This window comes from Oryx dammah, unplaced genomic scaffold, assembly GCF_014754425.2.
Source record: "Oryx dammah isolate SB20612 unplaced genomic scaffold, SCBI_Odam_1.1 HiC_scaffold_18, whole genome shotgun sequence".
In the NCBI taxonomy this organism is placed as follows: Eukaryota; Metazoa; Chordata; class Mammalia; order Artiodactyla; family Bovidae; genus Oryx; species Oryx dammah.
This window is the reverse complement of record NW_024070202.1, coordinates 5,375,982-5,403,548: the sequence shown is the minus strand read 5'-3', so window position 1 is coordinate 5,403,548 and position 27,567 is coordinate 5,375,982. Positions and strand designations below refer to the sequence as shown.

General features: G+C 45.6%; 1 protein-coding gene and 1 long non-coding RNA gene across 3 annotated transcripts in view; both read right to left on the bottom strand.

Annotated features, from left to right (window-relative positions):
• Positions 1–11,729, bottom strand: part of LOC120877827 — a 12,338-nt gene extending 609 nt beyond the window's left edge. The window contains exons 1-2 of the long non-coding RNA XR_005724409.1: positions 11,469–11,729; positions 11,274–11,278 (exon numbers count right to left, since the gene is read on the bottom strand). This is a non-coding gene — a long non-coding RNA (uncharacterized LOC120877827). The remainder of the gene's footprint in view (positions 1–11,273; positions 11,279–11,468) is intronic.
• COBL (cordon-bleu WH2 repeat protein) overlaps positions 1–27,567 on the bottom strand; it is a 237,432-nt gene that overhangs the window by 44,964 nt on the left and 164,901 nt on the right. For both annotated transcript variants that reach the window (XM_040260219.1, XM_040260220.1), the window contains one exon: positions 26,554–26,736. In XM_040260219.1, the coding sequence (XP_040116153.1) occupies positions 26,554–26,736 (183 nt within the window). The remainder of the gene's footprint in view (positions 1–26,553; positions 26,737–27,567) is intronic.

Genomic DNA, 27,567 nt, shown 5'->3' with positions numbered 1-27,567 from the left:
GTGTCAGCAGTGTGGGCACAGCTGCGTGGGGTTCCCTGCCCGGGGTCTCAGGCTCTGTGTCAGCAGTGTGGGCACAGCTGCGTGGGGTTCCCTGCCTGGGGTCTCAGGCTCTGTGTCAGCAGTGTGAGCACAGCTGTGCGGGTTCCCTGCCTGGGATCTCACAGCATGTCATCAGGCTGCCTTCCTGCCTGGAACACGCACTTGCCCACTCACTGGCGTTCCTGGAAGAGCTCCTTCCCTTGCAGCTGCATGCCCAAGGGGCCTGGCCACTTGCTCTGGACTGGGGGCCATCTTCAGCTTGGAGACGCCACCTGCATTTCCCTATCACAGGCAGTCTCCTCTTCAAAGGTGGTTCATGTCATGCATGCTCGCTTCTTTGAAGCAAAGGAAGGAACCCCTTTTCTGGTTCTGCTAAGATGGAATCTTACGTTATACAACAAAATGTAACCAAAGAAGAGACGTTCTACCATCTTTACCATATAAAGCAACCTAAACAAGGAAGTGATAGCTGATGACCTGTGTCACACTCTGTGGGTCAGAAGCAAGTTGCAGGACCCCGTGCACCCAAGGACAGGCTGTCACACGAGGATGTGAAGCTCTGGGAAACACATTAGGTACGCTGGGGCGCCAGGACCAAAAGTACATTTTACTGTCGCACAGTCTGGGGGCCTTGGAGGTAAAATAACTTCTTCAAAGTTGCCAAGGTCAGTGTTGGTAGAGCCTACATTCACGTCCAGGCAGAGCCTACCTCCTCCTGGAATGCCACGTACAGCCTAACGTGTAACCCTGAGCTCCACGCCATGGAAGCAGTCTGGATTCAGCCACAGAGAAGGGGCACTGAAAGAAACGTGCCATCTGCACATCAAGGCTATCCAATCTTCCTGGAGTCACGTGAAATTGCAGCTGTATCTACAACTCAGATACCAAACAGGAAGTTAGTTTCTTCATTCCCAGCATTGCCAGAGAGTGTTTTAGCTCCTCTTTTATAAGTAAAGTCACCAGTGATCACATCACAGCAGAAAGTCTAACAGATGTCACAGGCTTGAGTCAGAGAAACCAAAATGTTAGAGAACTGCTGCTGCTGCTGCTAAGTCGCTTCAGTCGTGTCCAACTCTGTGCGACCCCATGGACGGCAGCCCACCAGGCTCCCCGGTCCCTGGGGTTCTCCAGGCAAGAACACTGGAGTGGGTTGCCATTTCCTTCTCCAATGCATGAAAGTGAAAAGTGAAAGTGAAGTCGCTCAGTTGTGCATGACTCTTCGCGACCCCATGGACTGCAGCCTACCAGGCTCCTCCATCCATGGGATTTTCCAGGCAAGAGTACTGGAGTGGGGTGCCATTGAACATTATCTGGCAAAGACTGATTCCCTCAGTCTGATTATCAGGCAAGTTTCTCTGGTGGTTTTATTACTTCTCTTCAATCATCACAGTGTTCAAACTCTGTCGTCTTGGATCTGTTGTGATCCTAATAATAATGGGTATAGGTAGAAACACAATTTCTAATAGTTTATATGAAGAAGTAGCTGAATACTAATGGGAATGTTAAATTCGTAAATAATAGCTGTAAAGCATCAATCTGAGGACCGTGAGAACCGCGTTCTTTTGGAGAAACTGAAACTCACCAGCTGGTGGGGTGGGCAAGGCTGCTAACCACGGGCCCTCGTTTATAAAGTAAGAGGGAGAGGACGAAGCTGTGTTCTTGATCTGCAAGGTCCTTTCACTTCTAAAATTAGAAACTGTGCCTCAAACCTATGTTAATATGGAAACCGGGAATTAAGAAAAGTTTCTAAGGGAGAAAATAAGATTCTGTATCACAAATACAGGTCAACTGTCTGTTGAATGGAAGTCTTTGCTGGAAGCCCCTGCAGCCTCCACATAAACAGGGGTGACTGGCAACAGTCAGGTTTTATTTAGGTGTTTTCCAAAGATCGTTTCCTTGAAAAGAATATTCACCCATTGTTGTTGTTGTTCCGTCGCCCAGTCATGTCTGTTTGCAACCCCATGGACTGCAACACGCCAGGTCTCTCTGTCCCTCACCATTTCCCAAAGTTTGCCCAAGTTCATGTCCATTGCATCGGTGATGCCATCCAGCCATCTCATCCTCTGATGCCCCCTTCTTCTGCCCTCAGTCTTTCCCAGTATCTGGAAATTTTTCAGTGAGTCAGCTGTTCACATCAGGTGACCAAAATACTGGAATTTCCGCTTCAGCATCAGTCCTTCCAACAAGTATTCAGGGTTGATTTCCCTTAAGATTGACTGGTTTGACCTCCTTCCTGTCCAAAGGACTCAGCAGTCTTCTCTAGCACCACCATTTGAAGGCATCAGTTCTTCGGTGCTCTGCCTTCTTTATGGTCCAGCTTTCACGACTGTGCGTGACATATAGAACTTTAAGTATTTGAAAATTCTTGCTCATCTTGCAAGCACTCTTACAAGTCCTATGACTATATCAGTATTTCAGAACAGCTTTGGTTATGCAGACAAGCGCAGGAGTTATGCTTATTTTACTTCTGCACGAGTGCATGTTCAGTCCTGTCTGACTCTTTAGAACCCCATGGACTAGAGCCTGCCAGACTCCTCTGTCCATAGGATCTTCCAGGCAAGAATACTAGAGTGGGTTGGCAGTCCCTTCTCCAGGGGATCTTCCTGACCCAGGGATCGAACCTGGGTCTCTTGTGTCTCCTGCACTGGCAGGCGGATTTCTTTACCCCTGAGCCACCTGTGAAGCCATTTACTTCTGAGGAAATAGAAATCAGAAAGGGTGATCGGCAAGTCCTTCTAAGTGACTTGTCCAAAGTTGTACAGGCAGAAAGTGGATGAGAATGACCACAGGAACTGCAAATGGCTGGAGCTCGCCTAAGTACAACTTGTCACTGTTTAACTACTCGCTGCCTTTGCAAAGGCATGTTACATGCTTTCAGACTTCCTGCTGGAGTCCTGTGTTGGTGACTTTAACATATGGGAGTAAGTAAATTCTGTAAATATAAACAGTTGTATAAAAAAGAAAGAGAAAACCAAAGACCCCTTTATAACTCCAGCTGGAGCAGTTCATAGGGAAAGACAGTGTCAAAATGGTGTGACATGTATGAGAAAGAAAGTGCCCGAAGGGGAAAAACGGAGGATTAAAACTCAAGTTATTTCAGTGTCAAACAAATCTACCCACTAAAAATGTTTAAGACTGGGACTTCCCTGGTGGTCCAGTGGTTAAGAATCTGCCTTCCAATGTGGGGAACATGGGTTTGTCCCTCGTCAGGGAGCTAAGATCCCACATGCAACTTGGGCAACTAAGCGCATGCGCCACAGCAAAGAGCCCGCATGACCAAACTACTAAGCCTGCACACTGAAGAAAAGAGGAGAGAGAGAAGCAGCCCATGTCTGTCGGTGAGAGATCCTGCTGCAACTAAGATCCTGCGTGCTGTAACTAAGACTCGATGCAGCCAAAAGTAAACAGATAAATATTTTTAAAAGATGTTTCAGGCCTCAGTGAACCTTCACAGGGTCATTAAAAATATTTTACCCCAAAATATGCTACAAGTAAGGCATTTGGAGAAAGTATACTTTTCACAATTTATGGGAAGAGATTTGACTTTTTAAAGAAAATGGTAAAATCACTTATTATTCATCATTCAATAATAAGCGGCAAATCATTATTTTTATTTACAATAAAATATATACAATGTAAAACCTAGCATCTTAAACACTTTTAAGTCTGCAGTTTAGTTGTTGCTGTTTTCAGTCACTCAGTCATGTCTGACTCTTTGGGAGCCCATGGACAGCTCCCCTGTCCTTCACCATCTCCTGAAGCTTGCTCAAACTCATGTCCACCGAGTCAGTGATGCCATCCAATAGTCTCAGCCTCTGTCACCCCCTTTTCCTCTTGCCTTCGATCTTTCCCAGCATCAGGGTCTTTTCTAGTGAGTCAGTTCTTCGCATCAGGTGGCCAAAGTATTGGAGTTTCAACTTTAGCATCAGTCCTTCCAATGAATATTCCAGATTGATTTCCTTTAGGACTGATCTCCTTTAGGAGTGACTGGTTTGATCTCTTTGCAGTCCAAGGGACTCTCAGGAGTTATCTCCAACATCACAGTTCAAAAGCATCAATTCTTTGATGCTCAGCTTTCTTTATGGTCCAGCAGTTGAGTACTAAGCACATTCTAATAGTTGCACAATTTCCAGAACTCTTTTGAAAATAGTATTATAATGTTACAGCTATGTTTCTTTATAATTTTGTCCAGGTATTTCGTCCTTAATTTCGGCCGGGCTGGGTCTTCGCTGCTGAGCAGTCTGCTCTCCAGCTGCAGTGGGTGTGGCTCTCGTTGCAGGGGCCGCTCGTGTGCGGCGCGGGGTTTAGGCTGCATGGGCTTCCGTACCTGTGATGCACGGGCTCAGTGCAGCCCCCAGGCTCGAGAGCACAGGCTCCATGGTCGCGGAGCTCAGGCTTACTTGCTGCACAGGATGTGGGATCTTCCCAGACCAGGGACCGAACCCACGTCGCCTGCGTTGGTAGGTGGATTCTTTACCGCTGAGCCACCAGGGAAGCCCCAGAATTCTTTGTATCTTGCGAAATGGAACCTCTATACCCCTTAAACAACTACCCTCTCACCTCCCCCAGTCCCTGATGGTTCTAGGCGTTTTTGCCCTGGCAATCTTTGCCATAAGCACTTTTGCTGCATAACTAATTGACCGTAAGACAATTTTACCATGAAAGATAAAACAGCAAAATAAGTTAAAATTTTAAATTGAAAAATAATATTAACAAGGATATAATGCAACATGAACATGAAAAACAAAATTTTAGAAAGATTTATTGTGAAAATGAAAATATAATAAATATTTGAATATATTTAAACTGTGTGTAGATTCATGGTTGTAGTTGCAGTCAGGCATATCTTAGACAAAACAATGCTGCTCCTTGCCTCAAAGGATTCAGGATTTAACATTGGGCTTAAGTTATTTACAGTATTTAAAATGTGCTCTAAGTCTCTGCTTATTTCCCTGGAAATAAAAAGAACAGACGAGAGAGGCTGTTATTCCTTGTCATTGTGTGTAATGTACATACCTGGTAGCCCATATCTGGGCTGCATTTAAATGTTCCATCACAAGCCTCATTTTATATTTCATGAAATCATCTGAGCCAGATTCTGTGCCAAACGGCAAAATTCTGTCTACGTGATGTTCTCCACTATCAAGTGCAAAAACTGTTAAAAACTTGTATTCATCAGGAATCACCTAATTATTCCTTTTTAGGGGTACAGGAAGTGTTTGATTCTTTTGCCTCCAACTTCTAATATTGCTTAATTTGATGAAGGTGGCCTGAGGGAATATGTATGTATGTAAATTAGCCAAAGAATCTATCACTGATGCTTGCGAAGACTGTTGTGAATTTTATTTTTATTGTTTATCTTTGATGGCAAAACTGTCTTACAGTGAAACTGCCTGGGGCAAAGGTGTTTCTGGCAAAATTACCAGCAGGGCTTCTGAAACCCCCATTCTTCTTCCTGTCTCTGATCTGACTGGTCTGTGTAGCTCACAGAGGGGAAATCAGACAGTGTTTATCTTTTTCTTATGGGTACAGCGTCCTTTTGTTTCAAGCGTAAAGTTCATCCATGCTATAGAATGTGTCAGATTTTACTTGCTTTTTAAGGCTGCTAATATTCCATGCAGAGACGTGGATGGACCTGGAGATGGTCATACACAGTTAAGTCAGAAAGAAAACCCAATACTGTATGTTAATGCATATATGTGGAATCTAGAAAAATGATACAGACGATCTTATTTGCAAGGTAGAAATAGTGACACAGACGCAGAGAAGAACTGTAAGGACGCCCAGGGGGAAGGGGGTGGTGGGATGAATTGGGAGGATGTGATTAACATACATAACCTATAAGTATAGAGCAGGTAACTGATGAGAACCAACTATACAGCACAGGGGACTCGGCTCAGCGCTCTGTGGTGACCTGAATGGGAAGGAAATCTGGAAAAGAGGGGCTATACACACACAGTTGAAACACTCTGCTGTAGAGCAGAAACTAACACAACATTGAAAGCAGCTATACTCCAATAACAATTAATTTTAAAATATCCCATGGTGTGTATAGACCACATTTTGTTCTCCATTCATCCACTGGAGGACACTGACAGTTTGCTTCAGCCTCTTGACTACTGCCAATTACATGGATCTGTCTTTTGGTTATGCATCCAGAAGGAATTGCTAGATCATATTTTATTTTTAACATTTTGAAAAACTGTTCTATGGTTCTCCACAGTGGCTGCACCATTTTACATTCCCACCAACACTACACAAAAGTTCCAGTTAAGTTCCATCCTCAACCACACTTGTTATTTACTGGGTTTTATTGTTATTGTTGTCTGTTCTGAGAGGAGTCATGCTAATGGGGTGAGGTGGTATCTCATTTTGGTTTTGATCTGCCTTACCCTAACGTTCACTGATATCAAATATCTTTTTGGGCCTTTGTACACTTTCTTGAAAGAAATCTCAAATCAAGTCCTTCACCCATTTTAAAACAGGTTGTTCATTTTTTTGTTGAGTTACAGGAGTTCCTTATATATTCTGGACATTAACTTTGTCAGATATATGATTTACAAACATTTTCATCCATTGCATCCATTGCATAGGTTGCCTCTTTACTCTGTTGATCATGTCCTTTGATGCACGGAAGTAAAAGCTTCACAGACACTAAAACTGTGAACTTGGCTGGGCAGAAAATCAAATGTTTCTAATCATGAAGATCAGTTAACCACAGCAATCTCAGATAAGGTGAGGCTGAGGTGGGGATGGAAGTTCAGGACAAGCTGGGGCTTGGCTGAAAGGTCTGTACCGTCCCAAATTTCCAAAGGCTGAGTGACGCTTCAAAGAAAGGAAATAAGGTCTTCTATATTTTAGATTGAAAATATTGATTTGTATTCGAAAACCCACTTCTCTGACTGTGGATTACCAAAGTGATTGGGAAGAATCATGAAAATACTTGGATAGAAAGAAGTGAGATGTAAAGGCAGAAAAATAGTGAAATCCTATTTTTGCCACACTCTCTTTCTGAGAAACATCCTGACTGCTGACACGATCGGCAAGCAAAACCAAAGTGATGAAAGGACAAAGAATGAGGTAAGAACGACGAATCTAAACAGGGAATATTTCAACCACACGACTGTGATGCGAAGCCTAGCCTTCGTTTCCTCTGTCACTGAAGTGTCAGTGTGTAGAACAGCCAGCTCACTGATCATTTTTATTTTGTCAAAGACACCTCCATGAAATGCCACTCTCTACTGACAGCCAAAAATACACAAGAATCTAATCTTCTTCCAACAAACACTGGTTTCTTTAGCTGGAAGTGTCAGGCAGGAAACGACCCATAACAAAAGGTAGAAGTGAAACAGCTAAAATAGCCCCGTTTCCCTTCTCTGCAAACTCTCATGGCTGATTCCCTATTATGTCCACTCAAGGAAGTTCCTTGGCTGCAGGACTGTTTTCACAGCCTCTGCAATGGGACCCCCCAGCTTCCTGGGGATGTTTGTTTTGGCAAAGGAGCTGGACTTCCTCTAAATACAATGGCTCCATCTTCGCCACCTCCAGGAGAGAAGGAAATACCCCAACACCAGAGGTGACATTCTCAGTGTTTCCACTTCCAACATTTTTAAAAAGATCATTCTGTACCATGATAAATTTTGTATTTGCTTCTCCATATTTTAGAATATAAACAAGACCTATTCTTGGGTGTTTACTGCAAAGAGAATTAGTGCAAATCCATGCTTTAGTTTTGTCTTAGTTCTGTTTATGTACTAAACTGGCAGAGATACTTCACATTCGAAACATTTGAAGGCTAAGTGAACATTCTTCTTAAAAATACACACAAAAAGGCAGTTTGCCTAGATCCAAAAGAACTTTACACAGCCCCCACTTGTTTTATTCTTCACTCCTGTCAAGATTTTTGAAGTCCCATAACATATTGCAGATAAACAGATGCTTTACAGTCGGGGGGAGGAGCTGCTAAAAACAGACAGGGCATGTCAAAAAATCAGATCTACATATTTGAGTTTTACTGGTTGATCTATATTCAGGGTTTGGCCATGTCTGCAGTAAAGGCTTGGCACTTCATCTCTTTTACTATGAGTTTAATATGGGTTTCAGACTTATATATGGGTCAGGTTATATATATCTTACCAGTCCTAGTGAGTCAGGTAAAATTAACCCTATTTATCCAGCAGTTTCTACCCAGAAAACAGGACAGGAGCCCAGCCTTGTCCATCGGCCGCTTGCCAGTTTGGTTTAATTTCATTGACAAAGGGCACATATGGAGGTGAACTGGGTCTATGCTGATTCTGCCAGATACATTAACTGAAGCACCACTTCCAGGACAAGCAGACTGGGTCACTGAGAAAGGGTCCCGGAAACTCTGAGCGCTCAGAAACCCCTTTGCTGAAGCATGCAGCAAAAGCGGTGCTCCGTGGAGCAGGATTTTTAGGGTAGCTTTTAATCTGTGGGTTTCAGTGCTCCAACAGCAAACACACGATCTCCGTGGCAATGAAGAGGGAATTAGTGAGCTCTTCCATCTCACTTGAGAATCTGCATCAGAGGCGACCACCTAGCAGGATGCGTGCTGCCCTCCCCTGCGCCTCCTCCTGCATAGCGGGGACTGGAGCCTGCATGTCTCACTGGAGCAAACACCGCCCCCCCCCATCCCTGCCAAGGCTGCCTGGTTCCCTCTGACCCCGCTCAGCACCCACGCAGAACAGCTCCCTGCAGGAGACGCCTGAAGACCCTGGGTGACCCTGTGACCACCCCACCTCAGGGAATCTCGGTGTCCTCATGGGCACAATGAAGATAAGAGCAGTGCAGAGGTATTACAAAGACGCAGTTAAGTGATGTACATCAAGGCTGAGCACTGTAGCTGAAACGCAGCCAGCACTGAGCCAGAGCTGGTCATTAAAACTTTCACGCTAACCTTGGGGCCGGTTAGCTGTAGGATGAGGCACCTTCTCTGGCCACGAGCCATGGAAGGGCTTTGTGCTGGTGAGAGGATGCTCTATGAGGTCCGTCTGGACCCATGACCTCTCACTCGAAACTGATACAACATTTAAACGCTCCTGGCTGGGCTCACAATCTTTTTCCACTAGGACTTGACCCATGACCCATGTACCACCCAGCAAGGAAGGAAGTTAGAAGTGACACCTTCACCCAGTCTAGCCTCTGGCCCCTGACTGGACCAAGCTGATGATATCCCAGGGATGAGGACCAGGGCGGATCGTCTGGACCAAAACCAGCGGTGCCTGTGGGGGCTCCCCATGGGACAGGCTGCTGTCACTGCATCTGATTCTGTGTCACACTCTCCCTGTCCCTGCGAGGTCCCCCGAGGGCCATTCTCTGGGATTTGTGGGGGGGCAGAACACTTTTATACCAATTAGATATTGAGAACTTTTAAAAGATTATATGTCATTTGTCCTTGAATTCCTTATGGCCAAGAAAACTGCTTTGCACGTAAAGAGAAACTCAATATTCTTTTGTTATGGACTGAATTGCACCTCCACAAAATGCATATGTTGAAGCCCTAACCCTTGGGACCTCAGAAAGTGACTATCTGGAGATGAGGACTTTAAAGACGTGAAGTGAAGTGAAAGTCGGTCAGTTGTGTCTGACTCTTAGCAACCCCATGGATTATACAGTCCATGAAATTCTCCAGGTAAGAATACTGGAGTGGGTAGCCCTTCCCTTCTCCAGAGGATCTTCCCAACCCAGGAGTTGAACCCAGGTCTCCCGCACTGAAGGCAGATTCTTTACCAGCTGAGCCACAAGGGAAGCCCCTTTAAGGATGTAATCAAGTTAAAATGAGGTTATCAGGGTGGCTCCCAACCCAAATGACTGGTATCACACAGAAGAAGGGTGAACACGCACTCACAAGTGGGGCCACAGCAGGAGGACGGCCATCAGCGAACCCAGAGAGGCCTCAGGAGAACGGCCGTGCAGACACCTGGACCCCAGCGCTGAGCCTCAGGAACGGTGAGAGCTTAAGCCCGGTGTCTCAGCCCCTGCCGGAGTTCTGCGAGGGGGGTCCCAGCAGACTGGCCCTGTAACGTGGCTGTCGGCAGGCACTATTTGAGGTGAAAGCTCAGGCCACGTCAGAGTCCCTGAGGCTGTCCAGAGACAGCGCTTCAGCCTTACTCCTTCGTTTTCTCACTGCTGTGACCTTGAGCAAGTCACTTATGCTTCAGGGGCCCCGTGAGCCATTAAATGTGCCCCAGACTCCACAAGAGGGGGTGAGACCATTTAAGATCGTGAAGCAGCATCTTCATGACAGTGTCAGCAAGTGCTAAATCTGCCACCCAGTGCTTCCCCCACATACTCACCACTTCCTCCCCTGACTCTGCCCGACAAAAAATTCTTTCCCTGCACACTAAACCAAACGTTTGCAGCCTGCTCACATGCTGCTTCCCATCCTATCCTCTGGGGCCTGAGCTGCTGCTGCTGCTGCTGCTAGGTTGCTCCAGTCGTGTTCGACTCTGTGCGACCCCATAGACGTCAGCCCACCAGGCTCCCCAGTCCCTGGGATTCTCCAGGCAAGAATACTGGAGTGGGTTGCCTGAGCACAGGGACTCAAATGTCTGAACACAGCTGTCGTGTTCCAGTGAGACCTTCCTTTTCTTAACATTCTAATATTCTAAAATATTCTAAATTCCGCTATTTTAAAAAACAAGGAGTGGTCATTCCCAGACTCCCAATCCCGAGAGTGTCCTCTGGGCATCGTTAGCTTTTTCTCTCACGGTATGGCCCAGACACACGGCCGCCCGGGGCAGACGTCGTCAGGGCCAGCGCTCCGCACCGCCCCGCTCCTGCTGGGGGGGGCTCCAGCTGCCGGAAACACGGCGCTGCTCACCCCCAGCACCCACTCACCTTCCTCAGGGGTTCCTGCCCTGGACACATGGGGCCCCGGGCCGGCCCTGGACTGCTCCAGGAGGAGGGGCTGACAAGACGTGGGGATGGGTGACCCTTGTCCAGGGACCACAGCAGTGACGTCTCAGGGCCACTAGAATCCTGCACTGAGCTCGAACCCCACTGCTGAAGCCCTGCCAGCGTGCCCGGTCTCTCTGTCCTCCTGTTCGTCTGCTTCGCCCACCTCAGCCTCCAGCTGCATCACTCAAGTCAAACAGGCCCATTTAGGTCGTTTCCACATCAGAGTTATTATAAACAGTGCTGCAGTGAACAGCACTCTTTGAGTTATGGTTTTCTCTGGGTATATGCCCAGGAGTGGGACTGCGGGGTCATACAGCAACTCTATTTCTAGCTTTTTAAGGAATTTCCATACTGTTCTCCACAGTGGCTGTATTGCCAACAGTATAGGGGGTTCCCTTTTCTCTACACCCTCTCCAGCATTTATTGTTAGTGGATTTTTTGTTGACGGCCATTCTGACCAGTGTGAGGTGATACCTTGTTGTAATTTCGATTTGCCTTTCTCTACAAACTAGTGATGTTGGAATCTTTTTATGTTCCTCTTGGCCATTTGTAATTCTTCTTTGGAGAAACGTCTATTTAGATCTTTTGCCTATTTTTTGATTTGGTTGTTTCTTCTTCGGTTTTATATTGAGCTGCATGAGCTGTTTGTATATTTTGGAGATTAATCCTTTGTCAATCACATTCTTTGCAAAGAGGATCTCCCATTCTGAACACTTTCTTGTTTATGGTTTCCTTTGCTGTGCAAAAGCTTGTAAGTTTAATTGTGTCCTGCTTGTGTATTTTTGTTTTTATTTTCATTACTCTTGGAGCTGGGTCAAAAAAGATCTTGCTGTGGTTTATGTTAAGGAATGTTCTTTTTTCCTCTAAGAGTTTTATAGTTTTATAGCATTACATTTTGGTCTTTAATCCATTTGGAGTTTATTTTTGTGTATGATAGGGAGTGTTCTAATTTCATTCTTTTACATGGAGCTGTCCAGTTTTCCCAGCACTACTTATTGAAGAGACTGTCTTTCCTCCATTGTATATTCTTGCTTCTTTTTTCATACTTTAGGTGAATCTAGGTGCATGGGTTTATTTCTGAGTTTTCTATCCTGTTCCATCAATCTATATTTCTGTTTTTTTGGTGCCAGTACCATACTGTCTTGATTATTGTGGCTTTGTAGTATAGTCTGAAGTCAGGGTGCCTGCATTCTCCAGCTGTTTTTCTTTCTCAAGATTGCTTTTTGTGTTTCCATTCAAATTGTAAAATTTTTGTTCCAATTCTGTGAAAAACACCCTTGGTAATTTGACAAGGAATGCATTAAATCTGTAGATTGCTTTGGGTAGAATAGCCATTTTCACAATAGTGATTCTTCCAACCCCAAAACATGGTATAGCTCTCCATTTGTTTGTGTCTCTTTGATCTCTTTCATCAGTATCTTACAGGTCCTTTGCCTCCTTATGTAGGTTTTTTCATATTTTGCTCTTTCTATTGTAATAGTAAATGGTATATTTTCCTTAATTTCTCTGATCTTTTGTTGTTAGTGTATAGGAATGCAAGAGATTTCTTGCATTAATTTTGTATCCTGCAACTTTTCCAAATTCATTGATCAGCTCTAGTAATTTTCTGGTAGTATCTTTTGGGTTTTCTATGTATAGTATTGTGTCATCTGCAAGCAGTGATAGTTTCAACTGTCCTTTTCCACTTTGTATTCCTTTTATTCTTTCTCTTTTGATTGCCATGGCTAGGGCTTCCAAAACTATGTTGAATAATAGTTTAGAGAATAGGCACCCTTGTCTTGTTCATGATCTTAGAGGAAATGTTTTCAGTTTTTCACCATTGAGAATACTGTTTGCTGTGGATTTGTCATATATGGCTTTTATGAGGTTGAGGTAGATTTCCTCTTTGCCCACTTTTTGAGAGTTTTTATTATAAATGAGTGCTGAATTTTGTAAAGAGATTTTGTCCACGTAGATGAAATGGAAAAATAAGATGTGATACACATATACAATGGGATATTGTGCAATTTGCAGAGATGTGGATAGACCTAGAGACTGCCATACTCAGTGCAGTAAGAGAAAAACAATACTGTATAATAAATAGCACTTACATGTGGAAACTAGAAAAATGATAACAGATGAACTTATCTGCAAAGCAGAAATAGAGACAGATGTAGAGAATGAATGTATGGACACCAAGGGGAAAAGGAGGGTGGGATTAATGGGGAGGTTGTGATTGACATATATACACTACTGTGTATAAAATAGATAACTAACGTAATCCTACTGTATAGTACAGGGAGCTCTACTCAGTGCTCTGTGGTGACCTAAATGGGAAGGAAGTCCAAAACAGGAAGAATATATGTATACATATGGCTGATTCGCTTGCTATACAGTAGAAACTGATGCATTGTAAAGCAACTAAACTCCAACAAAAATTAAAAAAGGAAATAACACCTATATGATTAAAAAACAAACAAACCTAAACAAAACTCAAGGCCTACTCTCCCCGGGCTTGTGACCAGAGCTCCCCCTAGACAGATGACTCTTAACTGTGTCTGGAGACCAGTTTCTGTGGTCTCCCCTGAGTCTCCCTAGCACACACTTCTCTCTGTTACTCAGGCGCTTATGGGGGTCTGCTGCCTGTCCGTGAGTGAGGCCTGGGACTGAATGAGGGATACGTCACTGTCCCAGGACTGGCCAGGTGCACAGCAGACCCATGCTGTGTGCTGAGACCATGGGCCAGGATGAGGTGCTGTGGGCTTCTCTGGACTCTGTCACCAGGGGTCCCTTCTCATAGTAACACATCACTGACCTCTGCTGAGGATTTCTCTGAGAAGAGCTGAGAACAAGGGTAGTCCTAACAGACCCCGAACTGGGAAATCACAAATGCTGCAAGATGCATTCTGCATCACAATGTCTTGGACCAGCTCCTTCTCCAATGAAGAGGGACAGCAGCCATGCAGAAGGCTATGCACTGCCCCCAACAGATCAAGGAGACTTTGTGTGCTGCTAATGGGGAGGATGCAGCTGGGAAAACTGAGTTTTCTTTGGGCAGGAAGTCACTCATTGCACCTGCTTGGGATCCAAACTCCAGAGTGGGGCCCTGCTGTGGGGAGAAGATACTTGTGTGTCTTGGTTTGAGTAAGACTTCTGAATTTTCCTAAGAAACATCCCCCAAAGGCTCAGAGGCAACACACAGAAGGAGCTACAAGGTCTGCCAGGGTGAGACACTGGATGGAGGCCTCCTTTCCTTCCTGTCCTTCCTTCCTGGAGCACAGAGGAGGGGCTTTACTACCTGGGGTCTAGGAGGCCAGGGCAGGGAGCTGGGTTCACTCAGCTCCTCTGGGAAGCCACATTTTTAGGGGCTGACCTCGAGCTGGACACAAAATGTGCTCTCTGCCCTGTTCCTGACCTCTGCTGGAGGGAAAGGCATTACAAAATGGAAAGGAAACAGCCCTCCCAAGGCTCTGCAGACAGACGGGACACTGAAAGGTATGTGATCTTGTTCACTGGTAGATGAGGGGACTCCTGCCACAGCTAAGAGAAAGTTCCAGCTGCTGGCCTGGGCCTGTGATGGCAAGTCTGTTCAAACTCTAGAGCCAGCCCTAGAGACACAGACCTCCGCCCGGCCCCCACTGCCCCCACCCCCCACCGCTTCCTGCTGACACACTTTTCTTCTCCCTTGTCTGGTCTATCTCTTACAAACTCCCAAAGGAAAGGTGTTTGCAGGTGGAGGGCTGCATTCTCCTCTGGTTAAGGGGGTGATCTGCAATGGGGACACCCAGTGGGGCTGCAGGAAGCAGAGCTGGGCTGATTTGACTTCACTGTCCTGGGCTGTGTGGCCTCTGAGTCCCCTCACTCACCTAGAGAAGGGACGTCATACTCAGCAAACGTGCCAGGATGGCACTGATGGTAAAATCGAACCATTTGTGGGGAAGTGTATAGGTGGTACCAGTGGTAAAGAACCCGCCTGCCAATGCAGGTATATGTAAGAGACACAGGATTGATACTGGGTTCAATACCTCCATGCCCCTGGAGGAGGGCATGGCAACCCACTCCAGTATTCTTGGCTGGAAAGCTTCATGGACAGAGGAGCCTGGCGGGCTACAGTCCACAGTGTTGCAAAGTCAGACATGACTGAAGCAACTTAGCATGCACTCACATACTTTACACAGGGCTTCCCTGGGGATTCAGATGGAATCTGCCTGCAATGCAGGAGACCTGGGTTTGATCCCTGAGTTGGGAAGATCCCCTGGGGAAGGAAATGGCTACTCACTCCAGTATTCTTGCCTGGAGAATTCCATATACATAGTGAAAACGGTGTCACACACATGCATACATTATGGGCATTATTCTGAAGAAACATAAGTGAGAAGCTTTGGAAGACCAACCTGACTGAAGGAAATCTAAGAGGATATACAGATCAAAACAGAGAAAAATGTGGGCTGTAGGAAAAGACTGAACACAAGAAGAGGGGAAAGGTGGAGGGAGGGGCTGAGGGAGAGAAGAACCCGGAGCTCGGCCGCACTGGGCTCCATCTGCATCTCCCCCTTTACCTCCACACTCTGGTGTCTCTGCACCCACTGAGCGCCAGTGCACGAGAGGCGTCCCCAGCCCCAGCCCCAGCCCTGCACACCGCGCCCTCTGCCAGCCCTGCTGCTCCGCACAAGACTCCAGGAGCCAGGGCTCCGTGTCATGTGCCCTGTTCTGCCCCTCCTTCTGAGGACTGGAGGCAGCAATGGGCCTTCCCATCTCAGAGGTCTCTTACTCCCCAAGGTCCCCCTGCAGCAGGCTTGTGCCCTGGCCCCAGCCACCCGCCTGCTCGCTACTTGGCCCCGCCCCACCCACGCCATCGTCCCTGTGTCAGCTCGAGTCCACAGCAGACAGCACAAGGCCATTTCCAGCTCGGCCCTGCCGGCATGGTCCGGAGAAGCTGCCCTTTCTCCGCAGGCTTCTGGAGCAAAGCAATCCTTAAGCCAATTGCATATAGGTTCTGAAATCAGTGCTTTTCACTTAGAGAGGGTCCATCGACAGGCAGCTGATACATGAGTGACGCACGTATGAAACAGTTAATGTAAACATTTACTGATGGAATGGCTTGGTGAGAGCTCAGTGAATAAAGAAAGAAAACCTCCTTCCAGGCCTGACACGTTAGTGGCTACAAGACAAACGGAACAGGGGAAGGACACAGAGAGTGACGTGGGGCGAAGGCCCCAGAGATGCGCCTGGTGAAGGGACACCGGGCAGGGTGGGGGCAGCGAGAATGGGAGGGCCTGCTGGAGACGGAGGGGGAGGCGGGAGGGCTGGGGACACCAGCAGTGACCCGCCCGGAGCACTGGGACTCAGGCAGAGATGAAGCCACCAGAGGCCTTAAGAAAAGTCACGATCCTCCTCCTGTTGTGACGAGTGTGGCCCTAGGAGAGGTGTGCAGAGCAGTCCAGCGGGGAGGCATGGGGCAGAGGCAGGGACCAGTGAGGAGGCCGTGGCAACGGGAGTCATCCCTGGGACTCAGGAGAGCCTGGACCAGAGCACTGGGGGGAAGGGGGCTGGGGCAGGGCTGGATTTGGATCAGGACTCATGGACAAGTGGGACGGAAAGTGTATGCGGGAAAGGGCCCTGCAGATCTGAGACCTTGTCCCCGTCATCCCTTTCTGGGCCTCTCCCTTTCTGAGCCTCGTCTCATGCACAAGGCAAACTGAGGGACCACTCCTCCCTGCTGAGCCCCTCCCCACTCACCTCCTTCCCTTTTCAGCCCAGCACTTCAGGAAGCTCATCTGCAAGCCCTGCATGTGTGAGGTGCTGCTGACATGCCAGCTGTAGTCAAAGGTCTTTAGTTATTATGAAAAATAATTCTAAAATGTCACCAAATATCACCCACTTCTCCAGAAACAAATGAACCACAGCCATGAGCAGTGGAAACGGAGGGGACTTCACAGGAGGAGGCCAGAAGGGTGACAGCAGTGACTTCAAGGTTAGCATCACTTGGGCCTCAGCATCTTCTGGGTGCTCCTTCCAGCAGGCAAGAACCATCAGTCCCAACAGGAAAGGAGACTGGACCTGGGACCGCTAGCTGTGTGGCCTGACCTCCCAGGGCCGTGCCCCTGCTCCCCGTAGAGCCACCAGGGCCGCAGCAGGCCTTCCCTCTGCCCTGACCCGGGAAGCAGAGTCAGGACCACACCCGCTGGAGCAGAGAAGACCCCAGTTCTTGATGAAACGTGTCTTAGAGAGTCTAGCCAGCAGAATTTCATAATGTCCTATAACATTCTAATTACCTCTCATGATGATCCAGAAAATGTAGCTATTTCCATTAAATTCCCAACATTCGCAAATATCCTTTTTTTTTTTTTACACAAACTGCTGTGTTCTTCAGTGTACATTAGACTGAGATATTACAGTAATGAATATCAAATTCATGTTTCCAAGTGCAGGGCTGTGCACAAGGCAGCTGTTCAAAAATATTTATTGAAACACAGGCATATATTTCATAGAAAGTTCCATCTTGGGTTATACTAATAACCAATCATAACACAAGTCTCCCTCATCTCTCAGCTTAATAGTTAACATCGTAAGTTATTTTCATCTCAAGGCAATAAACTGGAGATAATGTACAAATGCACTGTCATGTTGGATTATATGCAGCTGAGCATAATGAAAGCCATAATTCAAATAATATAGGAAGCAAGAAAGCTTGAATAACCAAAATATTTGTTGAATTACTTCCACTTATAAAAAGATGCACAGTTGTAATTATCATAAAAGCAGGTGTATAATAACTGGATACTGGCTGCATAAATTAATGGCTAGCTGTTTATTCCACGTTTGTAGATGATGACAGCTAAAATTAGACACAGCACTGTTTAGCAGACTTCTACAAGTTACTACTTTTAATCAATGGACAGAGGTTAAAAAGTGAAGTAAAGCTCTCATTAAACTGCCAGGGGTTACACAAATGAGATGTCGACCACTGTGTCTCCTGGGGTTGTTTCTTGCTGTAATAGGTGAACTGAGTCACCTGAGTAAGGACCACAGCTCTGTACTAGTCTTTTCTTCTCAAGCAGGGGCTCCCAAGGGATGACAAGTGTCCCCTCCGCAACCCCCCGAAGGTGTGAGCTAATAAATGGGGTATTTCAGGTTTGTGCCCAGAGGGGAAAATGCCACCCAGATAAGGAGGCATCCTTTAACAGAATAAGCCTGCCTCAGTGGCTTGGCCCCTTTTCACAATTGATGTCTCTAGCAACAAAGTTTGATTTTAAAATATAATCTGCCTCTTGGTTTATGCAAGACTTGGGGGGTGGTGTCCAACCCCTCCGGCTCCTCCACTCCCCAGGGTGCTATCCAGCTCTCCCCTCCATTCTGCAGAGCAGTCTGCACACCTAAGAAGACAAGGCTCAAAAGTGGAGTAACCTGCCAAGGTCATGTTCCCAGCAATGACAGAGCTGCTGGGACCTGAATCCAGGAAGCAGCTCCAGGGTCCTTGCTCTGACCTCTACTCTGCATGCCTGGGGTGGCTGTTTGGATCTTTCCCGTTTTGCAGTACTTTGGCTCAGACGGTAAAGCGTCTGCCTACAATGCAGGAAATCCAGGTTCAATCCCTGGGTCAGGAAAATCTCCTGGAGAAGGAAATTGCAACCCACTCCAGTATTCTTGCCTGGAAAATTCCATGGATGGAGAAGCCTGGTAGGCTACAGCCCATGGGGTCACAAAGAGTCGGACACGACTTCACTTTTCTTTCTTTCATTTTGCAGAGGAGGAAACCGAGGACCAGCAGTGAGCAGAAGGATATCCACCCACCTGTGTTCCCCACCCACGATCTGAACCCATGCCGATCCCAGGGCAGCCTCAGGGTAGAAATATCTGCAAACAGTAGGAAGGCAAGTCGCCTTGGTCAGCCTCTAAGACTTGCTCTGTCTCAAACAGGCTAGCAGGCAGGAATGCCTGGGTCACAGCAACCTGGAGCGCGGTGCGGGGAGGATAGTTTAGACCCCAAAGATGGAAGAGGGAGAAAGATCCCACCCGGAACAAGCTGTTCCTCTGTTGATTCACGTGAAACTTCCTGGATCCATGAGAAGAAGTGGCACCTGCTCATTTCTCTTCACACTGGCTTGGCCAAAAAGTTCATTCAGACTTTTTTGCAAGATGTTATGGAAAAACCTGAACAAACTTTTTGCCCAGTCCAATAAATTACTTTAGGCCTCAGCTAATGGTGCAGGATGATAGTAATTTTTCAATGAAAGAATCTCTCCAGATCTGTTAAAAAAAAAAAAAACATGTTGTGTAGAAACACTGCTCTCACATCTGATCGGTCCAAATTCTGGGCACACAGATGGGGAAGGTAGAGGTCTATGCGGTGTTGGTTCTTAAAGTGGGGTTCATCTGGGAACTTGGTGAACCTTGAATTCTCAGGCCCCACCCCAGAACCACTGAATCAGAAACCCTCAAGGTGGAGCCAAGGTAAACATGTTTTCACAAGCCCTTCTGGGGTGATTCTGAGGCTCACTCAAACTTGAAAAATACTGACTTGGCGTGGGGTGCCCTAAGGTATACATCATTCCTGTCTGAACATCCCGCATAATGAAAACTTCACTCAAGGCACTGAGACAAGAGGTGAAGAGCTGAGGCAGTGAGCAGTTCCACTTCCTTCTGCAAATGACACATGGCTTCACCCATCTCCCTGATTTTTCTGCTGACTGGCTTGGACAAGGACGCCGTGCATTTCTCTCACTGGCTCAAATACCTCTGGGAAAACATTCTTGAAAAGTACTTTTAGAGAAAACAAAGACTCAAATCATGAATGTATAATGGGATAACAGATTCTATGACAAACATTACATTTTTAAAAGTTTCAGATGACCTGGAAGATGGCTGAAAGTATTTTGCCTTTAAGATCCAAATAAGTCCATACAGTTGCCCCCCAGTCTCCACGGAGGATGGACTCCAGGACCCCCTCAGACACCAAAACACTCAGGGGCTGAAGTCTGAAGTGCAGGCATATGACTTGTGCACATTCTCCTGTGCACCTTAAATCATCTCTAGATGACATAACGTGCTAGTCACTCATTCGTGTCTGACTCTTTGCAACCCATGGACTGTAGCCCACCAGGCTTCACTGTCCCTGGGATTTCCCAGGCAAGAAGAACACTGCAGTGGGCTGTCATGCCCTCCTTCAGGGGATCTTTAGATGACATAATAATACAATGTAAATGCGACGCAAACAGTTGCCAGCAAATGGAAACTTTGCCTTGTGAAAGTTTCTGGAATTTTCTTTTTCTCTTTTTGATCCACAATTGGTTGAATCTGAGGATGGAGAACCCATTGATAGGAAGGGGTGACTGTACTGAATTTTTAATACTACTTGATAAGAAAAAAGTGTTTAAAAATATGAAACCCTAAGGATTCCCATTTTCCTATAAACTAGTCATGTCCTTGAAAATAATCCTCTCCTCCTGATTCAGGATATTCATGTTAGTAGCAGTTGCACATAAATAAGGCTTTCCAAATAAACATCTTATCTTTATATGGAAGGAAGTTCAGGAAGAAGGAATTGACGTTCTTCCCCAAAGATGACAATACATATTTGAGTTCCTTTCCCAGAAATTAGTAAATAACAAAATACCTCTCATTTAAAAAGAAGAAAAAAGCGTGTTCATAGCAAATGCTTAAATCGAATCCATATGCCACTCTCATGCTTAAAAAAGGAGATGGCTGCTGTGAGCCAATTTCTCCACTCATTCTAGGCCAAATAAAACAGATTTCAGTTTGAAAAAAAAAAAAGCTTTTATTGCCTCAGAGAGAGCTCTATTCATCCTGCAGGGTATACAAGTACTATTTATTTTTCATTCAGAATTCCCGATTCTCTACTTCATACACATTTTCCCACTCAGGTCGACTTTATTCACTCTGTATAAGCACATTAAAATCTGAAAAACATAACACCTTCTCTGGAGGGAACAAATTTTTAAAATGTTGAGGCCGCATAGCTAAGGAAACCATAAACAAAATGAAAAGACAATCTATGTACTAGGAGAAAATATTTGCAAATGATGCAACCAGCAAGGGGTTAATTTCCAAAATATACAAACAGCTCCTACGATTCAGTAACAAAAAGACAAATAACCCAACTGAAAAATGGGCAGAACACCTGAACAGACATCTCTCCAACGATGAGACGTACATGAAAAGATGCTCAACATTGTTAATTAGTAGAGAAATACAAATCCAAACTGCAATGAGGTATCACCACACCAGTCAGCTTAGCCACCATTAAAAAGTCTATCAACAATAAATGCTGGAAAGGGTGTGGAGAAAAGGGAACCCTCTTACACTGTTGGCAGGAATGGAAGTTGGTGCAGACACTATGGAGAGCGGCATGGAGGTTCCTTAAGAAACTAAACGTAGAGCTTGCATATTATCTAGCAATCCCCATCTGGGGCGCAGATCCAGAGAAAACTATGTTAAAAAACGCATGCACCCCAGAGTTCACTGGAGCACTGTTTACAACAGCTAAGGCATGGAGACAACCTGAATGTCCATGACGACAAACGGATAAAGACGATGTGTGCACGCACAGGGGAATACCGTCAGCCATGAAAAGAGTGAAATGGTGCCATCTGCTGCAGCACGGCCGGCCTGGAGAGTGTCATACTGAGTGAAGTCAGTCACAAAGAGAAAGACACGCCGCAGGACATCACTTGCATGCAGACTCTAAAATGCAACACAGATGAGCACAGCTACAAAGCAGAGTCGGGTTCCCAGACATGGAGAACAGAGTGTGGTTCCCCAGGCAGAGGGGCTGGGGGAGGGAAGGGCTGGGAGTTGGGGCTAGCAAATATAGGCTAGCAGACATAGGACGATAAACAGTAAGGCCCTACTGTACAGCACAAGAAACTATATTCAATACAGAAAATGAACTTATGCTTACCAGGGGAAGCATCAGGGGAGAGGTAGTTAGGGAGTTTGCGATTGACATGTACACACTGCTCTATTTAAAATGGATACCCAATAAGGATCTACGGTATAACACAAGGAACTCTGCTCAATATTCTGTAACAACCTAATTGGAAAGAGAATTTGAAAAACAATAGATACATGTCTATGTATAACTGAATCACTCTGTATACCTGAACCTAATACAACATTGTTAACTAACTGTACTCCAACATAAAATAGGAAGTAAAAAAGTCTACGGTATTCTTAGTAAATATTTGTTAAGTATTAAAAAACCTGCTATTAAATCATAATGGAAAATAATATGAAAAATTATATATGTATAACTGAGTCACTGCTACACAGCAGAAACTGAATATGTTATAAATCTACTGTAGCTCAATAAAACTAAAAAAAATACTGATACAGTGTAGCACATACATCAATAACATTAAGCAAATACAGTTCTTATTGAAAAAAGGCCATATTATTCTGATACCGGAACTCACATTTTTCACCACTAAGAAATACCCTTCCCAATCAAAAACAACAAGACACCCCCAGAGGTAGGTGGTTGAAAAGTGCTAAATGCTTTAAGAACACTCTGTGTGTTATGAAAAAGTTCAGGATCTAACTCCCCACAAAATAAGGGGTGAACCACACTGCAGAACCCATGGGAAACAGCTCTACATTCATGAGTCTGCAGTGTTCAGCTGGGCACATGTACAAAAAAAGAATGTCCTGTTTGGTTTGTGCCTATGCTTATTTTATCAAAAGACTGTTAAAGTATGATGGATAACACAAAATAAAAAGTGGAAAATGTTTAAGAAATATACAAGTCAAAATTGTTGTTTTTGTTGTTCAGTTGCCTAGTTGTGTCCGACTCTTTGCCATCCCATGGACTGCAGCACACCAGGCTTCCCTGTCTCTCACTACCTCCCGGAGTTTGCCCAAGTTCATTGCATCGGTGATGCCATCCAGCCATCTCATCCTCTCACACCCTCTTTTCCTTCTGCTCTCAATCTTTCCCAGCCTCAGGGTCTTTTCTAAAGAGTCAGCTCTTCGCATTAGGTGGCCAAAGTACTGGAGCTTCAGCTTCAGCATCAGTCCTTCCAATGAATGTTCAGGATTGATTTCCTTTAGGATGGACTGGTTGGATCTCCTTGCAGTCCAAGGGACTCTCAAGAGTCTTCTCCAACACCACAGTTCAAAAGCATCAATTCTTCAGTGCTCAGCCTTCTTCACAGTCCAACTCTCACATCCACACATGACCACTGGAGAAACCATAGCCTTGACCAGGCTGGCCTTTGTTGGCATTGCTGTTTTTTTTTTCTGGAATTGTTTTCTCTATAATTCAGCAGATGTTTTCAATTTGATCTCTAGCTCTTCTTCCTTCTCTAAAGCCAGCTTGGACACCTGGAAATTCCTGGTTCACAGAATGATGAAGCCCAGCATGTAAGATTTGAAGCATGGCCTTACTAGCATGGGAGATGAGTGCAATTGTCTGATGGGCAGCACGTTCTTTGGTACTACCCTTCTTGGGTACTGGGATGAGGTCTGACCTTTTCCAGTCCTGTGGCTACTGCTGGGTCTTCCAGATTCACTGACATAATGAATACAAGACCTTGATGGCATCATCCTTTAGGAATCTGAATAGTTCTGCTGGAGTTTCATCACATTCACTAAATTTACTAACAGCAGTGCTTCTGAAGGCCCACTTAGCATTCCAGAATGTCTGGCTCTGGGGAACTAACTACGCTATCGCAGTAATCCGATTCATTAAGATCTTTTTTATATGGTTCTTCCATGTACACTTTCCACCTCTTCTCGATCTCTTCAGTATCTACTAGGTCTCTACCATTTTTATCCTTTATTGTGCCCATCTTTGGGCAGAACACTTCCATGGTGTTTGCAATATTCCTGAAGAGATCTCCAGTCTTTCCCCGTTTGCTGTATTCTTCTATTATTAAGCACTGCTTGTTGAAAAAGGCCTTCCTGTCTCCTAGCGACCTCCGTGACTCTGCACTTAACTGGATGTGCTTCTCCCGCTCTCCTTGCTTTTCGCTTCTCTCTGTTCTTCTGCTGTTTATAAAGCCTCCTCGGATAACCACTGTGACTCTTGAGTTTCTTTTCCTTTGGGATAGTTTTGTTCGCCACCTTCTGTACAATATTACAGACCTTTGTCCAGTTCTTTAGGCACACTGTTCACTAGATCTCGTCTCTTGAATGTATTCATTACCTCTACTGCGGATTCATATGGGATTTAAGTCACACCTGGCTGGGCTATTGTTTTTCCCGGTTTTCTTTAGTTTAAGCCTGAATTTTCCTATGAGAAACTGATGATCTGTGCTCTGGGTAGGCTCTGGATCTTGTTTTTGCCGACTGGATACAGCTTTCCCATCTTCAGGTACAAAGAATATAATCAATTTGATTTTGGTATTGACCATTTGGTGATGTCCCTGTGTAAAGCTGTCTCCTGTATTGTTGAAAAAGGGTATTTGCTGTGACTAGAGCATTCTCTTGGCAGAATTCAGTTAACCTTTGCCCTACTTCATTTTGTTCTCCAAGGCCAAACTTGCCTGTTACTCCAGGTATATCTTGAATTCCTCCGTTTGGATTCCAATCCCTGAAGATGAATAGAACATCTGTTTTAGGTGTTAGTTCTAGGAGGTCTTCTAGGTCTTCATAGAACTGATAAACTTCAGCTTCTTCACCATCCAAGGGGCATAGACTTGGATTACTGTGATGTTGAATGGCTTGCCTTGGAAATGAACTGAGATCATGCTGGCATTTTTGACGCTGCACCCAAGTACTGTATTTCAGACTCTTTTGCTGATTATAAGGGCTACTCTATTTCTTCTATGGGATTCTTGCCCAAAATAGTAGATAAAATGGTCATCTGAATTAAATTTGCCCGTTCCCGTTCATTTTAGTTCAGTGATTCCTAGGATGTCAGTGATTAATCTTACCATCTGATGCTTGACCACATCCAATTTTCCTTAATTCATTGACCTAACATTCCAGGTTCCTATGCAATACTGTTCTTTGCAGCATCTGATTTTACTTTCATCACCAGACACATCCATAACTGAGCATAGTATCTGCTTTGGCCCAGCCATTCATTCTGGGGCTTCATTCATTCTGGAGCTATTGGTAATTCTCCTCCAATCTTCCCCAGTAGCATATTGGACACCTGGGAGACTCATCTTTTGGGCCTTTTATACAACTCATGAAGTTCTCACAGCAAATATACTGGGATGGTTTGCCATTCCCTCCTCCAGTGGAACCTATTTTGATCACAAATCAAAATACTTCATCTAAAATGCACTGTGTTACAGGCTTTTCAGACAGATTTCAAGGGCTGCGGCTGGAAAAGCCAGTAGATGGGCACAGGGCGTCTCTGACATCAAGGATAAAGAACACCCCTGGAGGGACTGAGAGAGGTGGCCGGTAAGCAGACAGGCTGATGCACAGATAGACAGGTAACCAGGCCAGGAAGGAAAGGAAATGAAAAGTCACGACACTGCCACAGAACCACTTACATGACCACTAATCATGATGCAGGGGTCAAGCTTTCCCTCTGGAAGGTGTAGACCTGGTTTCTAATTCATTTTAAGTAAAGTCAGTTTATGAATAAGCCCCAAAGAACCTGGACCTCAAGACTAGCAGGGTGTGATGCCAAGGACCAGATGAACAGGCATGGGTCAGCCAAGTGACCCCACAGAGTAGGAGGAAAGCGTGAAGAGAGTCAGCTCCTGCTGGAGGAAAGCGTGAAGAGAGTCAGCTCCTGCTGGAGGAGAGCTGGGCTTAAAGGGGCTCCATGTAGATGCCCCCATTCACGGGGCAATGCCAGGAACCCTCTCAGCTCAGTGAGGAATCACTCGCCCTTCTCTTTACACTACCCACCAGCCTGTATCTCAGAGTCTGCGTGGAGCAGGCCGGCTGCTGCCCAGGGGAGCTCAACTTCTGGAAGAGCCCAGAGCACACCGACCATCCTGACCAGAGCAGGTGTCATTCTTCCCACACCCCATCCAAATAATCTTTTTCCATGTCACACTTTAAGCCAGGAAACTTGTCAAATAATGTCCTGACCCCTGGAAAGGGAGGGTCTGATATTTCAAATTGTGTTTCAAGGCACATCATCAGGCAGATGAAGGAAGAAGCCCAGAGGGAGATGCCAGCTATGAGGATGCAGGCTCTGCCAGTTACACGGGACAGTCATGTGCAAAGTCACTCTGCTCTGAAGGCTCCCCAGATACAAGGCCTCCCTAAATAGGTGTTATGTCAGGTAGAAACCAAGCTCTAATGCAAACACCTTCTCAGCTTTGCTGTGAATGTAGATTACTTGGGCACCTATATTACATTAATATTATGTGTCATCCCTATCTTAAACACACTTCAGATTCCTTACAGTGCTTGCGATTTTCTCATTAAGCAATCATGCTCTAAATTTCAAAGCTAATGATAAATGCTAATCAACAAGTCTAGGCCTCAGCACAAAAATAGTTTCTGATCTTCCCTAATTGAAGCAATGTAGCACTTCACCTAGACTTCTAAATAAAGCTTACATTTTCACCCTGAGCCATCTTGTTGCTAGAGCCACAAGCTTGAAGGATGACAGTACACACAGGGGCCTTCCAGAGAACTCACAGGTTCATTTCGCTGGCCCACGCAATGCCCTCTCCCTACCTTTTCTGATGTCTTGTCCTGCACAGGCGGCCCTGTGCGGGGCAGGGTTGGAGGAGGGGGTGCCCGGCGCTTCTTCAGGTCCGACTTGACCGACACCCCTGAGATGTTGCCAAGAGAGAGGGATGGACCCAGGATAGCAGAACGTGGATTCACACACGGGGAGTTCGGGGTCGTCAAGCAGCCCTGTCGGAGGAAGAGACAAATATAAAACCTGCGTTACTCCGAGATGCTTCTGGGTGCATGAATGTTCAGAGATGAAAACAGAGCACCCAACACCCACCAGAGCTTCTCCATCATCGTTTTCACAGACAAACAACGTTTGAATCACGAGAGCAGAGCCCTTCTATTCTCACTCTCCAGGGAAAATGACCAGAGACCCCATTACAGGACAGGTTCCTGGTATGAGGTTTATTTTGCTAATCATGAAGGAAACAGCAAGACTGTTTAAACCTGTACGAGGAATTCTTAACAGCTAGAATCATGGAAAACTCTCGACCCACCTACAGTGATGAATTTGCCTCCTTAAATTTGTGACCTGTCATCAGACTGAGTACTTAGATGCTGAGAAGAGGAAGGAATAGATCAGCAGGTGTGTTTCTCCTGGAATGTAGAAGCAGCCCATCTTTGCCGTCTGGAGCAGCATCTCACCCACCGCCTGGAAGGGGCTTAGGTTTCTCCTAACTTTGGGAAGTTTCAAATAATTGGCAGGGTAGTGTAATCAGCCTGCCCTGGATATTTCATGTGACCATCAAATGCAGTACTTCACGACAGATCCCTAATTAACTGAAAACAAATTCGACCTAACGCCCTAGTTAATTGTTCCCAAGGAGCAACGTCTATATCCAGGGAGCTGACTAAAGGCATATACATGTATTTTTATTTTTTTTCAGTTTTCCCTCCTAGGTTCTATTTAGTGGAATAATGCAAGTGTTAGGGCAGGGAAGAGCATTTAGATAACTAGCAGTCTAATTCCAAAATAAAACCGAAATGTATGCCCATCCCTTACCCTGCTAT